Source organism: Schistocerca piceifrons, chromosome 1, assembly GCF_021461385.2.
Source record: "Schistocerca piceifrons isolate TAMUIC-IGC-003096 chromosome 1, iqSchPice1.1, whole genome shotgun sequence".
NCBI lineage: Eukaryota > Metazoa > Arthropoda > Insecta > Orthoptera > Acrididae > Schistocerca > Schistocerca piceifrons.
This window is the reverse complement of record NC_060138.1, coordinates 686,081,385-686,099,555: the sequence shown is the minus strand read 5'-3', so window position 1 is coordinate 686,099,555 and position 18,171 is coordinate 686,081,385. Positions and strand designations below refer to the sequence as shown.

General features: G+C 38.4%; 1 protein-coding gene across 4 annotated transcripts in view; it reads right to left on the bottom strand.

The window, feature by feature from the left end:
- LOC124709528 (exonuclease mut-7 homolog) overlaps positions 1 to 18,171 on the bottom strand; it is a 232,064-nt gene that overhangs the window by 150,605 nt on the left and 63,288 nt on the right. For all 4 annotated transcript variants that reach the window (XM_047240847.1, XM_047240845.1, XM_047240848.1 and 1 more), the window contains 3 exons: positions 12,960 to 13,174; positions 5,044 to 5,246; positions 2,407 to 2,588 (listed from right to left, as the gene is read on the bottom strand). In XM_047240847.1, coding sequence (XP_047096803.1) covers positions 2,407 to 2,588; positions 5,044 to 5,246; positions 12,960 to 13,174 — 600 coding nt within the window. The remainder of the gene's footprint in view (positions 1 to 2,406; positions 2,589 to 5,043; positions 5,247 to 12,959; positions 13,175 to 18,171) is intronic.

The following is an 18,171-nucleotide window of genomic DNA, read 5'->3' as shown; positions in this document are numbered from 1 at the left end:
TAAAATGGCCCTCATTTTATCTGATGGAGATATCTGATAATACCGATATCATATCAGCGCACACTCCACTGCAGAGTGAAAATCTAATTCTGGAAATAAAATGTGTTGTGCATGATCGTTCACCTATAACGAGCATTGAGGAAATGGAAGAATTTATGTAAATAACCTTTTCTTTTTGACCGTAACGTATCAGATAGCTATTAGTCTTCTCTGGAGAAGTTGCAAGATGGTCGAATGTTTCATCAAAGAATTTCCAGGTTTCTTAAGTTTGAAAGTCCAAATTTCCTTGAGCCTGCTTTTGTTGTACATGAGAGCAAGTTATACTTCACCAATTTTCAAAGCTGCAAATGACTTTTTTTTTTTTAATTTCCACATCAGTTATTAGCAATTATTCCAAATTCAGCTATGATTTATAGTTTTATCAAAGATTCTGTAAGTTGAGAAGTCTCTCTGGCACTGGAAATGTCTTCGTTACCTATGTCTCCATTTCATGCCGTACTGTGTCATTATGTGATAAACTGAAGTACATGAAAAATTCTTTCAGAAACACTGTTTGAACTATTGTCACTGGAATATGATATCAAAAAGTTTTGATGACAATGAAACATCATGTTTCAAGCAAGACATTCTTTACATTATGGTCAATGTTGACTTTAAGCATGAAACTGTCAGAATGATCACAAATTACTATTTTGAATAGGAATTAGTAAAAAAAGAATGAAAAGCTGAATATTCAATACTGAACTACAAAAGATACATATTTAAATATAGATGCATTTTATATTTTTTAATTAATTTAAAAGCCAAAAAACCACTTCTGCTTCTATATGAATGAAGAATTCACAGCTACATAAATTCTTACCCACACACCACACTCAATAGCATTCACAATCATGAACTGTCACAACCGCAATCATACATCATCACATTCACAATATTGTCTACCATCAGAGTCAAGTCATGCATTGGGAAACAGACTTTGAGCAAGGGACTTCCCAGACAAAGGGAAGATCCCTTAGGCCCGCAAGCACATTAGAAGTGGCTGTGACCGAGCAACACCGACTATAACAATTTCATGTACTTCTACGCCTTTTCTTACATGGCTCCACAACTGATTGTTTCCAAAAGATTTTAGAATAATTTGAAACAAAATTTCTCAGAAAATGTCTTTCCCCCTGTCTTTCTCAGAATTTCTGAAGTTTTCAAAATTCCATGAGATTTGTCTAACTTTTCCAGTAAATTAAATTGCCCTGATAATTTCCAATTTTCCATGTTTTTCAGGTAAGTCACCACCATATGTTGGTGATAATTCGTATCAATGACTGCAAGAGTTCACTTAAATTATGTGATTTAATTAATGTGACAACACTTAACCTTTCAGTATTTTATTGCTATTATTATTATTATTATTATTATTATTATTATTATTTTATTTACTTTTTGATGATGTGAGGAAGCAGTAGTATCAGGACAATGAGGACACTTTGCATCAAGTGAAGAAATTCTAAGCTAAAATGCACAAATTTGATGACACATACCGCAGGATATTATTACTGCCCTGAAAAAAAAAAAAAAAAACACACTGGAAAATGAGTACAAGAATACTAAAATCCTTACATACAGCCTGGAATATGTCTTGTTATCACCAATGGAAAATCTTGGATGGAACAACAACAATATGAAATACCACAGATTGCTACTAACATGAGTTTGGTCTGAGTGACCAGAGATGACATGGCCAGGTGCATGCGCATGTGTTTCTAAACCTGAAGGATGCTGTCTAACAGCTTATTATAATTTTAAATGTAGTTTAAATGAGGCTGTCTATCACTCAGCACACCCTCTACTGTTATCTACTTTACACACACCCCTCCCCACCTCTCCACTGCCTTCTGTCTAACCTCCCAACTGCACATAGCTACCATACCCTCTTTCCATTTCATCCCTGTGCGCTCCCCAACAGCACGTCACTGTCTGCCACCCCTACCCTACTATTCCTCCTCCTCCCCGCCCCAGCCTCCTACTTACCACCACCCAGTCACCACTCACTTCATGCACTGGTGCTGCTGCTTGCATTGTGGCCTCAGTTGCCTGAGACTGCACTCATGTGTGTGTGTCGTGTTTGCGTGAGTGTGTATGTGTGTGGTCGTCATCTAATTCTGACGAAGGCCTCACTGGCCAAAACCTGTATTTGTGACAGTCTTTTTGTTGCACCTATCTGCAACTCAGCATCTCCGCTATATGGTGAGTAGCAATTTTTCCTTTTCACAATATTGTTACAAAATATTATTGTTTTTACCAGATAAATGCTACACTGACTCAAGCTTCATTACTACAGGTAATAATTTCACAAGAAAAAATGAAAGTATGTACAAGTACCTAACATTTGTGTCTGCAAATACTCACCTAAACTATTATCTTGATATCTTTTGTGAAGTAGGAACTGCAGTGCACCTTCATTTCTCCTCTGATTGAGATTTGGGCAAATTTCTTCCGGAAGATTGTACATTTTGACTAATCTCCCCACAAGTTTGCTAAGTGGTTTGTAATGAAACTTATCCAACTTAACATCTGGTACTTTTAATTTACTGAAACACAAGGATCATCTTTTTGATGTCACTATTATTATAATACGGTATGAAACATTGTTACATCTAGTACAGGCTTACACTCACGATGCTACAACACTCTCAAGAAGTGATGCAATGAAACAAGCAAAAATTAAAAACTGATGTTTCCACCAAAGATTTATTATTGCCATTTCATCTGTGGACATTATTCACATATATCTTCTGTTCAAACCCACAATGCCCACCCACAATTGATTTATTTACCAAAGAATACTGGAAAATACACTATACTAATGCCACCTACATCACACACTAACTTTATTTTCAAAGAAAAACACAAGTACTCTGACTATAGTCCGACACTACAGAATTAAAACCAGCAACAAGACCATTCGGAAAGAGTCTTGTTGTGAAACTGCAAAAAAATAGTACTGAAGATTTTTTTATGTATCAGAATTCAGTCATCAGAAAGAACAGTGATCATGATCCTGATTGTGATCATGATCATCATCATTGTCATCGTCATCGTCATCACCACCACCACCACCACCACCACCACCATCACCATCATCATAAATGTAAATAATGTCATAAGCACAAGAACGGTCCACAACAAATTTATTTCTGTTCACAACATCACACAAAATTGTTTACCAAAATCAGGAGTGCTAATGTTATTAGGTGTCAAGAATTTAGTAACAGTATGAGATGTAGAGAAGAAATCATGCATTAACAACCCTAAGGAAGAACATCATTCACAATAAGCTTCTCTGGTCATCCCGCAATCCACTTGAAAGTCCAAAAGTCATCAACAAGCTATGTGCCAGTACATAATGCAAATAACTATTTTTTTTGCAAAAAGGGGTGTAATAATACAGTAATGTAAGAAGATAGAGAACTATCTATTTTCTTACAAAACTGTTGTGTCTTTTGTGGCCACTTGATGAATTGCCTGTTGGCTTTTGTCTCAGGATCTTTGATCGATATTTGTTTAAAGATTTTTTGACATTTGGCCGGCATTAGTGGCTGGCAGACTGGAGTCAATCACATGCTGAGAGACTGTATGAACATGTTGTGTCAATGTCTGAGGGCATTTCCCTAGTCCTTGCCGCCTTGGTTTGCACCTTGTTGCCTTCAATGAATAATCGCTGCAACATGAGAATCCACAATCTATTTATTTTCAGGCTTTCTTCTTTCTAGTTAAAACAACTGACATGTTTGTGAATTCCTATAGCTTTCCTGAATAAACAGGAATGACAACTTTTCTCCACAGGGACAACCCACGCATCAGCAAATTTTATCATTTAGTCGGTCTCAAACAGCACATTCTCCATCACAGCTGATTCTTCTCCCTTTCTCAACCTGAAAGATCATTTATGTCCAATGATCCCAGTATTGATGAATAATCTGGTCATTTCAACACAGATGTACATGATATATTCCTGACATTGTAAGCAGGTTCCTTCTATTGTTTGCCAATGTGATGCAGTCTCCGATCTTGTTCCATTTTCTTTATATATTAAAAAAGATGCTGCAACTTACAAAACAAGAAAGCGCTGGTAGATAGACACAATAAAAAACACACAAACACACACACAAACTTCAAGCTTTCGCAACCCACAGTTGCTTCATCAGGAAAGAGGGAAGGAGAGGGAAAGACGAAAGGACGTGGGTTTTAAGGGAGAGGTTAAGGAGTCATCCCAATCCCAGGAGCAGAAAGACTTACCTTAGGGGGAAAAAGGGACAGGTATACACTCGCGCGCGCGCACACACACACACACACACACACACACACACACACACACACACACACACACACACATATCCATCCACACATATACAGGCACAAGCCTGCCCAAACTCTTTGCCTTTACATATGTCTGTTCGTGCCTGTATATGTGTGGATGGATATGTGTGTGTGTGCGCAGGCGCGCACGAGTGTATATCTCTCATTTGGTAAGTCGCAGCATCTTTTTTAATATATTTTTCCCATGTGGAATGTTTCTTTCTATTATATTACAAAATGTGGATCTGAATTCAGTGATTTTGTCTTCATGATCTACTGACTAATACAAAGATCTGCATATGTAAATGAAGTATTAACAGGAGAAAGTGTGCAGTGTTTTCAGTAGATATTCAATCAAATTCAAATAATAAATTACAAACATTTGTCCTTTATACAGCCTTGTGAACGACACAATGTATGTATCACGAGGCAAGTTTTTCAGTAGTGGTTTTTCTTAAACTACTATTTTGCACCAATGACAGCACTATCACAAATAAAGTGCCACTGCAGATAATGGAGATGGAAATGGGGTCATCTAAGGTCTGATAAAATCAAACTACATACCAACTCTAATTGCACACAACTTCACTTTTAATTAATCTCAAGGATTCAAATATTTTTGCTCTGTTCAAAAGCAGCACAATAGTTTGAGTTATCAGTATCAAAGACAAAAATTTAAATACCTACACAGCTATTGAATCCACTTCATTTCTGAGTGCTCTCTTTTCCAAGAGTTTGTCAAGGAATATTACTACTTTTTTCTGGTGTGGAACAGAACCTGACAAAAATTCTTCAGCAATTGACATTTTATCTTGAAGTGCTAGTGGAATAATGAAGTCTTCTATTGCAAAATAATCATGCAATTTCAGAAGTGTTGCACTCTGGCAAGCCTGAAAATTTGAGGTTATTCAGTAAAACAGTACAACTGTAAATCATATGAAGTTTGAAGATCCTGGGTAGATAATAAAGAATGGAAAGAGTCATAATAACAACTCACCACATAATGGAGACAGTGAGAGCTTAGTAACTGAAACATGTTGACTCAGCTCACAAACTTTTATTCTTCTTCAGGACACATGCACATATACAACTCAATGTGTGCTCTGAAGGAGAACAAAAGTGATGAGCAGAGCTACCATGGCATAGTTCTTGCTCGTACTGCCTATCTATGGCATAATGCCTTCTCTGTATGGTTACCTCTTGTCTTTTCTCATTAGATTATTAAAACTGGACACAATTTTTGCACCAATGTAGGAAGAAGACGTACACTGTTTGTTAACATAAAATATTCATTGAAAATAAAAATACTACAGTCTGTAAAGGAATATGGATTACTACTAACAATTTTGCAACAGAGCTGCTGGAAAGCACTTACTTCTGACAGAAAAATATTTAGTATTGTTGAGACATACACATAAAAAGATACATACACTGTTCTAGCTTTCCGAACTATTACTTCCTTGCCCAGGGGCCGGAAAGGGATGGATTAAGGGAGGTTAAAAAGGAAGGGTAGTCCACTCAGATCCTGGGGTGAGAGGAACCCATCTGTTGTGATGAAGAAGGGAGACCAAGATTAAGGGGGAGGCCACAGAGAATAGGTCAGAGATAGTACACTAGTTAGAACTAAGTTACCTTCACACCACACAAGCGATGACTACCGAGTATGAAGTAAGGGTGGATTAGAGCATAAGAAATTAATAATCCAATTAAGAACAAAGACGGGAAACATTATTAAAAAAAGAGGTCACCCAGAACTGCGGGACGGGGGAGGCTTATCGGACAGGTAGAGAAGGAAAGACTTCCTTCTTTTTCTATCCAGCAAGTATCCTGTGACCCAAAGTTGTGAGTGATTTTTCCAAACTCTCTCCATTTCCTAAATCTTGCCAGTCCTCTTTCCTCATCCCTCTTCTTCCCCCTTCAGCCCTTCTCCACAAGAAGGAGCCACTGGCACTGACAGCTTGCACATTTCCTTAACCTATAGACATGCGTGTTGTTCTGCTGCTGCTTGGCACAGAGATTTTTTTTATCTATCCAGTTCCATTATGTTTTCAAAAATTGATTACAGTCGTCGTTTTGCCCTTCCCACAATATTTTCTATGAGATGGTTTCAATTGAAGTTGTTCACAGTTGTAATCCCTACATATTTAGTTGAACTGGCAACATTTAAATTTGTGTGATTTATCATGTAACCAAAATTTATTGGATTTTCTCATGCGGAGGACCTCCACTTTTTTTGTTTAGTGCCAATTGTCACGTCTTGTGCCAGAATGATAGTAAGTAAAGCAGTCATCAATCATAAAACCATTCTTTTCATGACACTTACATTCAATTTAAATCATCGTTCAAGACCTTTGCCATTTCCAATAGGATTACTAAGTTACTGGCAAACCTCAAAGTTTTTATTTATTTTCCTTGAAATTTAATGCCCTATACCAACTTCTCTCTGGTTCCTTTACTGCTCACTCAATGTAAAGATCAATATGGGGGATACACTACAATCCCATCTCCTTTCATGCCCCTTGACTCTCATAACTGCAGTGTGGTTTTTGTAAGAGTTGTAGATAACCATTTGCTCAGTGTATTTTATCCAAGCTACTTTCAACTCTGTCAAACAACTTCTCCATCTACGAATGCAATAAACAAAGATTTGCCTTTCTGCAGTTTCACTTCTAAGTTAAGTCGTAGGGTCAGTGTCACGCGTGTTCCTAGTTTTTTTCAGAATCCAAATTGATCTCCTCCGAGGTCAGCTCCTTCCAGTCTTTCCATTCTTCTGTTATTAGTTCACATTTAAGTATTCGCAACTAAACTTATTACACTCATCATCCTGTAATATTAATGTCTATCAGCACCTGCTTCCTTTGGAGTTTGATTTATTTCATTATTGATACACCCATTTTCAGTAGAAGTATTTATTTCTGTTTTAAGAGCTTGCAGATCTTGTGGTCTCAGACTATAGTGACTGCTCTGCAGAGCATATCTTAGTGTGTGTTTCATGTTGTTATTCCTCATTATATTTCGTGTATGTTGCAACCTCAGCAGTGTCACTGTGTGGCAATTTTCTCTCTTGCGGGGGTCTGTTAATACTTTCTAACTTAATCCTGAATGCTTTGTTTGTATTTTTTGAGATTTTATATAAGTTTTTTAACACAGTACAATATGACTAGGGATTGCACTTGTTGTGAGCATGTAAAAGGAGAACTGGCTGCTGTGACAGCGGGGCGGAGGTGATGAGACCTGCGACACCTCTGGTGCTGTTGGAATCGCTCTGTGACCTGGTTGTTCCTGCGTCTTCTGATAAGCAACATCTGACATGTACGCCCTCACTTGAGAGTGACTGGCAGACAGTGGTGGGCTCATGTGTCACTGAGTGGAAGGTGAAAGAGGAAACAGGCCACATGGCTGGCTTCTTACACCTTGGCAACATGTATGAGGTTCTACCCAGTGCTGATAATACATTACTTCTGAACCAGTATGGCATGCCTCTACTGTTTGGCCAGCAGCCAATTTTCCTGCACTGTCCAGACAAGTGCAGAAGACAGGTACACTAATCATTAGAAGCTCCAACATAGGCCAGGAAATGGAGCACCTAGGGGGATATACCATGCAGGGTAGAAAGAACACTAGTGTGTACTCAGTATGTTTGCCGGGGGTCTCATCCACGATGGGGAGGAGGTGGCCCTGCCGCCAGCTGCTGAGCTGACTGGGTGCAATCAGCTGCAAATAGTGGCACATATCAACACAAGCAGCACATGCTACTTAGGTTCTGAGGTCAGCCTTGGCTCCTTTCAGGAGGTGGCCGATTTGGTGAAGGTAACTAATATCGCAAGCAGGATGCACGCTAAGCTGACTATCTGTAGCATCATACCCAGAATTGGTCAGAATCCTCTAGTTTGGAGGAAAGTGGAAGGTCTAAACCAGAGACTCGGATGACTCTGTAATGGCACTGGATGCAAATTTTTCAACCTCAGCTATCGAGTGCAGAGTTTTAGGGTTCCTCTTAATAAGTAAGGTGTGTACTATAAGCAGGAACTAGCTACTAGGGTACTGGAGTATGTGTGATGTGTACATATGGGTTTTTTAGGTTACAGAGAGACCCTTTGGGATCAGACACGAAATGCCTGCCAAAATAGAAGTTACATCAGCCACAATGACCTCAGAGAATGCTCACTATGGCAGATCAGAGAGAAATAATGGTAATATGATATTAGTAAACTGCAGGAGCATCCAAGAAAAAGTTCTATGATTAGTATCACTTATTGAAGGTCATAATTCCCAGATAGTAGTAGGATCAGAAAGTTGGTTGCAACAAAATCTCAAGTTCAGATTGGAATATTTATAGTAAGGATAGGCTAGTCATCACTGGTGGTAGCATATTTGTTGGAGTAAAGAACTCAATAATACTTAGTGAGGTTATCACAGATTCTGAATGTAAATTAATCTGGCTGAAGTTGAGCACCAAACAATGGTAAAAAAAGGTAATCAAATGCTTTTATAGACCACCAGTGTCAGGAGCCATAGTGGTAGAGCTTCAGAGAGAACTTGCAGAATATCATTAATAATTTTCCTGATCATGCTGTTGTAACAGGGTTGACCAATTTGCCAGTCATGCATTGAACAGTTTGAGAACTGATGTAAAGGTAACATTTTAGACCACCTAGCAACAAACAGATCTGAACTTATCTAATCAGTTAATGTAAAGGAAGGTACCAGCAACTATGACTACAGGTTTTACAGAGAATGTTAAGAAAAGTAGGAAGATATTTTTTGTTCAGTAAGAGTGACATGACACAAATTGTAGAGCATCTGAGTACACAACAATAAATTTTCAGTGATGAAAATGAAGATGTGGAGCACACATGGAAAAAATTCAAAAGCATTGTTGAATATGCCTCAAGACAAGCAAGCATGCTTCGAGCAAGTTCTTAAGCAGTGGGAAAGACCCACCATGGTTTAACAGCAATGCTAGAAAACACTTATGTAAACAAAGAGAGCTTCATCACGGATTGAAGAGAAATCAAAGCTTAGGTGACAAACAAAATCTGAATGAAGGAAAGATATGTGTAACGAGAACAATGAGAGAAGTGTTCAATCACTTTGATAGTACAATTTTTTCAACTAATCTTAGTAAAAACACTAAGAGGTTTTTGTCTTGTGTAAAATCAGTAAGTGGTTCTAAATCCTCTATTCATTCACTCAGTGAACATACCAGCACCAAAATGGAAGATAACAGAGAGAAGGCCAAATTACTGAATTCGGTCTCCCAAAATTGTTTCACAGCAGATGTTTATAACATAGTACCTCCTTTCAATCACTGTACAAAAATAAAAACTGGAGATATTGAAATAACTGACCAATGGGTAGAAAAGCAACTCCAATCACTTAGTAATGGAGAGGCATCTGGACCAGATGAGATACCTATAAGATTCTACTATGTGAAAGAACTTGCTCCCCTTCTAGCAGCAGTTTATCAGAAATCACTGGAACAATGAAGGGTACCAAATGACTGGAAAAAGTGCACATCATTCCTGTTTTCAAGAAAGGCAGTAGGACAGGCACACATAATTATAGGCCTATATCATTGATGTCAATCTATTGAAGAATTATGGACCATGTTCTATGCTAAAGAATTATGACATTTTTGGAGAATGAAAATCTCCTCTACAAAAGTCAAAATAGATTCTGCAAACAGAGATCTGTACAGACAGAGATCTGTGAAACTCAGCTAGCTCTGTACCTCCACAAGATCCATAGTACTGTAGACAATGGCACTCAGATTGATGCCGTGTTCTTTGACTTCAGGAAGGCATTTGACACCATTCCACAGAGCTTGCTCATATATTGGATCAGATTTGCTACTAGATTCAAGATCTCCTTGCAGATAGAACTAAACGTCACTCTTAACAGAACAAAATCAGCTGATGCAAAGGTAATTTCCGGAGTACACCCAAGAAGTGTGATAGGGCCGTTACTGTTTACAATGTATATTAATGATCTAGCAGAAAGCATCAGCTCTTTAAGACTGTTCGCAAATGATGTGGTTATCTATAGGAAAGTAGCAATGCCAGGAGACAGCATCAGTTTGAAGAATGACCAGCACAGGATTGACAAACAGCACGGGTTCTGGCAGTTAAACCTGAACACAAATAAATGTAATATATTGCAGGTACAAAGGAAAAGAAATCCACTACTGTAAAACTACACCATTGATGATTATGGTATCTACCATAAATATATCTATGAAAACTATACAGAGCGACCTTAAGTGAAATGACCACATAAAACAAATAGTAGGAAAAGCAGGTCCCAGACAGCTTCAAAGAAAGAATCTTTAACGAAATGTAACTCATCCACGAAGGAAGCAGCTTATAAGGTGTTTGTTTGACCAATTCTCGAGTGTTGTTCATCAATATGGGAACTTTACAAGGTAGGACTGTTAGAAGATATAGAGAAGATCCAACGAAGAGCGGTGCATTTCCGGGTGGAATCATTTAATCGGCACAAGAGCGTTACAGAGATGCATAACAAACTCCAATAACACATGTTACAAGACAGATGTGCTGCATCATGGAGAGGTTTACTATTAAAATTTTGGGAGAGCACTTTCTGAGAAAAGTTAGAGAACATATAACTTCTTTTAACATAAAGCTCAAGAAATGACCAGAATAAGAGAATTTGAGAAATTAGACTAATACAGAGGGTTACTGAAAATACTTCTTCCCATGCATCATTTGTGAGTGGGACAGGGTATGTGGGTTAATTTAGTGGTACCAGATGTATCCTCCACCACAAACCGTTAGGTGGCTTATGGAGTATGATTTAGAAGCAGATAGATACCTCTGGTAGTCAGAGGTTATTTCATCCATCTCATATATTCCGCAAACCAAGTGGAATTATTTTGTCATTGTTGTTTTGTGCAAGGATCTCAGTACTTCTGAGGGAAGATCATCTACTTCAAGTGTCTAAGTGGGTACAATTGCAGTGTATTAGAGTATCAAAAGAAAAATGTTAAATTATGAGGACTGGCTGGTCAGAACTTACCTTCAGGAGGCACAATTTCAATACTCCCAAATGCTATAATAAAAGCAGAAAAAACTATTCCTATCTTTCAGAACTGTTAGTTTCATTAACAAAGGGGAAAGAGGGTTATATTTGTAAGAGTTGTGAAGGAAGAGCAGGTCATTAAGACCCCAAGATGAGAGGGATCCACCTGTTTTTCAATGAGTAGAGACAAAAATGAAGAGGAGAGAAGAAAATTAAAGTTCGTACATCAAGCACTGCAGCAACTTCAATCCAGAGTTGATAGGACAGTGAGAAGTGAAGAAAGACTCAGAGGAGAAATGATAAATGGAATGAACAGTGAAATTAGGAACTACGAGGAAAATAGAAAAAAAAGAAAGGAAAAGAAACAATGAAGAGGGAGGATAGGCAAAGACATAAGCAAAATTTACAATGGAAACATGCAAATACATAAATAAGTAGGGTAGGGTGTTTGTTCGCGAAGGTTAATACTGGGAGGATGACTGGGTGTGAATATGCTGGAGAGCAAGTTCCCACCTCAGCATTCAGGGAAAATAATGCTGGGAGAGAGAATCCAAATAACCCATGTAGTGCAACATGCACACAGGATCCTTTGAATCTTTCAGTAAACCATGCTCAGCAACTGGGTACAGGGTGTCCCTTAGACAGGCAGCTCTTCTGTATGCTTCATGCAGTTGGTCAATTTAGTGGTAGTGATTCATATATATAAAAAAAATCCAATTCACCCACATTTGTGAACAACATGTGTAATTTCATCTGTTACTCTGCCTTTGATGATGTAGAATTTGCCGATGGTGCAGCTGGATTAAGTAGTAGTTGGTTGGTGTATTGGGCATGTTTCACAGCAGGAACAATTGGAGAGGTAGGATTCTTTGGGTGTGGGTACTGGCCTTGGAACATCATACAGTCTGACGAGGATGTTATAGGTTGCAGGTGGGCAATGTAGCTTAAGTGTGTGGTATGGGAAAAATATAAAGAGAGAGGTAATCTCATTTCAGAGCTTGACTTGAGAAAACCATAGTCTTGGCAAAGTAATCTGATGAGACAATAGAAGTATCAGTGGCAATATTGTGTGATAAGAAGGGTACTTCCGGATCCCCAACCATTCCAGAGAAATATTTTCTTTCAAATGGCTTAGCCTTTATTCCTACACTGAAATGCAGTCACACTGTCCTATTTAAAGTTATCTTCTCATTCACCCAAAACTCCAATCGGTTCATCGTTAAAGAAAAAAATACACGAGCACACCCTACTCACCTATTTAATATATTCCTCCAAGAGGCAGGAATCAACAGAATTGAATGGCATGAAGTATTTGACTGCACAAGTTTCCGCAAATTTACTATTAATTTGTATTAAAGTCAAAGGAAGACATTTTGAAGATGTAATCGAAAGAAGCTGTATCACTGTACTGGCAGTACCAGCATGAAACGAAGCAAATTTTTATACATGTTCACATAGGCTTTTCCGTTTGCTTCTATGTTTTCTATGTACATGACAGGAACACCTCTCACACTAAAAATCATTCTGTATACAATAGAAAAAATTAAAAAATACTAAGTTACCTCTTTGTACAGTCGTTTTGAAACCATTTTCATGATTTCATCATAAAAAATTTCACTATCTTGGGCCATTTCATATGTAGCATATACAAGTTTAACCAACTTGTGATTTCTTTGCATTTGCACAGCTAAAAATGCTTCAAATTTCAATTCTCTTGTTAAACAAGCGTCCAGGTACTGCCTATGATTATCCAACCATACAGAAAATTCTTCCATTACTGAAAATAAAGCAATCCACATTACATATGACAAAATAACAAAGTTTGTTGCTTATTGTTTAGTGATTTCACATTAACATTAAAAAGGTCTTTCAAGAAATATATGATGAGTGAAAGCAATCTTGTGTACGCAGCTAGGTTCAAGTGTCTTGTTAGCAGATGGTGGTACTGATTTGTCAGGATGGTGCCTATATACTGCGGATGCACCATCGCCAGGTACGGGGTTTTATTTCAGTCATATTGTACCAGAGAGATGCACACACACACATCACTGGTACATGTATGTGTGCCCTCACACACACACACACACACACACACACACACACACACCTGACTGCATTCCCAGGAACTGGTTTTGCAGTTGCAACACTGCAAAAACATGAGAATTTACATCGGTATGTGAGGAATGTAACAAAAAAAAATCTGGATAGTGTGTTCTTCCAATGAGCCACAAAGTAATCCTAGAAATAAACGTGATTCAAATATGCGTCCTTTTCTTTGAATGTTTGAGACACTTCTATCAATCTCAATGTCCTCAACTGACACCCTCAATGTTATCAACAGTTGTTTTCACTCCACTCTCACTTACACCACAAAGAGGAAGAAGAAGAAGAAGAAACATTGTCATAAGTTCTTACTAAACGATGTAAATCATTCAAATTGCAAATGTGGTTGGAACAATTCTTCCTCTACACACGTATCTAAGAATGCTGTCATCTCCCCCACTCCCTCTTTACTAGTTGATTAATGAATCCCAAGCAATGGTAACATTTTTTCATCAAGATCCTGTGGAAGGAGAGGTAAAAGCAGTCAGACATCCACACAAGGCTCTAGAATGCACAGAGAGGTTATACTTTAGGCAAGAGTAATAAGTACTAGTGGATAAGAAAAGTTTACCAAAGGGGAACCCAGCATTAACAATAAACAATGTATAGGAGTAAACAATCAATCGAGTTTGATGTATGTTCCATGAAATTTCTGGTTATTCAATGCTCACATTTTTATATGTTGCTTTTTCTTTCCTCAACAAAAATTTATTATAATTATACGTAAAATTAGCATCGATAATTATATGCAAAATTAGCGTTGATAATTATATGTAAAATTAGTGTTGATAATTGTATGTGGGTATTAATTTCATCTACATAACTGGTAACCACAACACAGAGTAGTTTCAATCCCACAAGTATTTTACGCAACCCACGATATATGATTTTGTCATGGGAGGATGTGTATAAACTTTTAATGCCACGCAGCACCTTCAGAAAGAGGTAAAGTTTTGGAGCTCCTCACTGCAATAAATGAATGAAGAAACACAAGTAATTCCAACCTTGGATAAATTGCATTCCAACCTCTGATAAATTGCAATCATCTGCGCGATATATACCCGCTACGCCAGGTAGTGACATCAAATAGACTTAACAAGGTTATCATTGAAAGTAAAATCCTTTAGGTTGTTAGGCCACATCATCATATTTCTTCTATATTATTGTCTGCAGAGGTGGCATCCTGGATGCTGTTCGTATTGCTCGCACTCTGCGGCTGCACATTCACTTCCTTGATGGTGGGGATTCACGAAACCAGAAACCTATAGCCATCCTCTCTATTGATGTTACATTCATTCTTACAGATTTCAACCACTTCTCAACCTTTTCTTCTATAAATGTTGGTTTCTTTAGCCAGAACACATACATTATTGAAATCAATGTCAAGACCACAGTTCTCATCATGATCAAATACTAAATATTTCACACTTTGCCGGGTGTGGTGTTCATGTTCCTTGGTTGTTGTTGTTGTGGTCTTCAGTCCTGAGACTGGTTTGATGCAGCTCTCCATGCTACTCTATCCTGTGCAAGCTTCTTCATCTCCCAGTACCTACTGCAACTTACATCCTTCTGAATCTGCTTAGTGTATTCATCTCTTGGTCTCCCTCTACGATTTTTACCCTCCATGCTGCCCTCCAATGCTAAATTTATGATCCCTTGATGCCTCAACACATGTCCTACCAACCGATCCCTTCTTCTAGTCAAGTTGTGCCACAAACTTCTCTTCTCCCCAATCCTATTCAATACCTCCTCATTAGTTACGTGCTCTACCCACCTTATCTTCAGCATTCTCCTGTAGCACCACATTTCGAAAGCTTCTATTCTCTTCTTGTCCAAACTAGTTATCGTCCATGTTTCACTTCCATACATGGCTACACTCCATACAAATACTTTCAGAAACGACTTCCTGACACTTAAATCTATACTCGATGTTAACAAATTTCTATTCTTCAAAAACGATTTCCTTGCCATTGCCAGTCTACATTTTATATCCTCTCTACTTCGACCATCATCAGTTATTTTACTCCCTAAATAGCAAAGCTCCTTTACTACTTTAAGTGTCTCATTTCCTAATCTAATTCCCTCGGCATCACCCGATTTAATTTGACTACATTCCATTATCCTCATTTTGCTTTTGTTGAGGTTCATCTTATATCCTCCTTTCAAGACACTGTCCATTCCGTTCAACTGCTCTTCCAAGTCCTTTGCTGTCTCTGACAGAATTACAATGTCATCGGCGAACCTCAAAGTTTTTACTTCTTCTCCATGAATTTTAATACCTACTCCAAATTTTTCTTTTGTTTCCTTTACTGCTTGCTCAATATACAGATTGAATAACATCGGGGAGAGGCTACAACCCTGTCTCACTCCTTTCTCAACCACTGCTTCCCTTTCATGCCCCTCGACTCTGGTAACTGCCATCTGATTTCTGTACAAATTGTAAATAGCCTTTCGCTCCCTGTATTTTATACCTGCCACCTTCAGAATTTGAAAGAGAGTATTCCAGTTAACATTGTCAAAAGCTTTCTCTAAGTCTACAAATGCTAGAAACGTAGGTTTGCCTTTTCTTAATCTTTCTTCTAAGATAAGTCGTAAGGTTAGTATTGCCTCACGTGTTCCAACATTTCTACGGAATCCAAACTGATCTTCCCCGAGGTCCGCTTCTACCAGTTTTTCCATTCGTCTGTAAAGAATTCGCGTTAGTATTTTGCAGCTGTTACTTATTAAAATGATAGTTCGGTAATTTTCACATCTGTCAACACCTGCTTTCTTTGGGATTGGAATTATTATATTCTTCTTGAAGTCTGAGGGTATTTCGCCTGTCTCATACATCTTGCTCACCAGATGGTAGAGTTTTGTCATGACTGGCTCTCCCAAGGCCATCAGTAGTTCTAATGGAATGTTGTCTACTCCCGGGGCCTTGTTTCGACTCAGGTCTTTCAGTGCTCTGTCAAACTCTTCACGCAGTATCTTATCTCCCATTTCGTCTTCATCTACATCCTCTTCCATTTCCATAATATTGTCCTAAAGTACCTTGCCCTTGTATAAACCCTCTATACACTCCTTCCACATTTCTGCCTTCCCTTCTTTGCTTAGAACTGGGTTGCCATCTGAGCTCTTGATATTCATACAAGTGGTTCTCTTCTCTCCAAAGGTCTCTCTAATTTCCTGTAGGCAGTATCTATCTTACCCCTAGTGAGACAAGCCTCTACATCCTTACATTTGTCCTCCAGCCATCCCTGCTTAGCCATTTTGCACTTCCTGTCGATCTCATTTTTGAGACGTTTGTATTCCTTTTTGCCTGCTTCATTTACTGCACTTTTATATTTTCTCCTTTCATCAATTAAATTCAATATTTCTTCTGTTACCCAAGGATTTCTACTAGTCCTTGTCTTTTTAGCTACTTCATCCTCTGCCGCCTTCACTACTTCATACCTCAGAGCTACCCATTCTTCTTCTACTGTATTTCTTTCCCCCATTCCTGTCAATTGTTCCCTTATGCTCTCCTTGAAACTCTCTACAACCTCTGGTTCTTTCAGTTTATCCAGGTCCCATCTCCTTAGATTCCCACCTTTTTGCAGTTTCTTCAGTTTCAATCTGCAGTTCATAACCAATAGATTGTGGTCAGAATCCACATCTGCCCCTGGAAATGTCTTACAATTTAAAACCTGGTTCCTAAATCTGTCTTGCCATTATATAATCTATCTGATACCTTTTAGTATCTCCAGGATTCTTCCAGGTATACAACCTTCTTTTATGATTCTTGAACCAAGTGTTAGCTATGATTAAGTTATGCTCTGTGCAAAATTCTACAAAGCGGCTTCCTCTTTCATTTCTTCCCCCCAATCCATATTCACCTACTATGTTTCCTTCTCTCCCTTTTCCTACTGACGAATTCCAGTCACCCATGACTATTAAATTTTCGTCTCCCTTCACTACCTGAATAATTTCTTTTATCTTGTCATACATTTCATCTATTTCTTCATCATCTGCAGAGCTAGTTGGCATATAAACTTGTACTACTGTAGTAGGGATGGGCTTTGTGTCTATCTTGGCCACAATAATGCGTTCACTATGTTGTTTGTAGTAGCTAACCCGCACTCCTATTTTTTTATTCATTATTAAACCTACTCCTGCATTACCCCTATTTGATTTTGTATTTATAGCCCTGTAATCACCTGACCAAAAGTCTTGTTCCTCCTGCCACCGAACTTCACTAATTCCCACTGTATCTAACTTCAACTTATCCATTTCCCTTTTTAAATTTTCTAACCTACCTGCCCGATTAAGGGATCTGAAATTCCATGCTCCGATCCGTAGAACGCCAGTTTTCTTTCTCCTGATAACGACGTCCTCTTGAGTAGTCCCCGCCCGGAGATCCGAATGGGGGACTATTTTACCTCCGGAATATTTTACCCAAGAGGACACCATGATCATTTAATCATACAGTAAAGCTGCATGTCCTCGGGAAAAATTACGGCTGTAGTTTCCCCTTGCTTTCAGCCGTTCGTAGTACCAGCACAGCAAGGCCGTTTTGGTTGGTGTTACAAGGCCAGATCAGTCAATCATCCAGACTGTTGCCCTGCAACTACTGAAAAGGCTGCTGCCCCTCTTCAGGAACAACATGTTTGTCTGGCCTCTCAACAGATACCCCTCCATTGTGGTTGCACC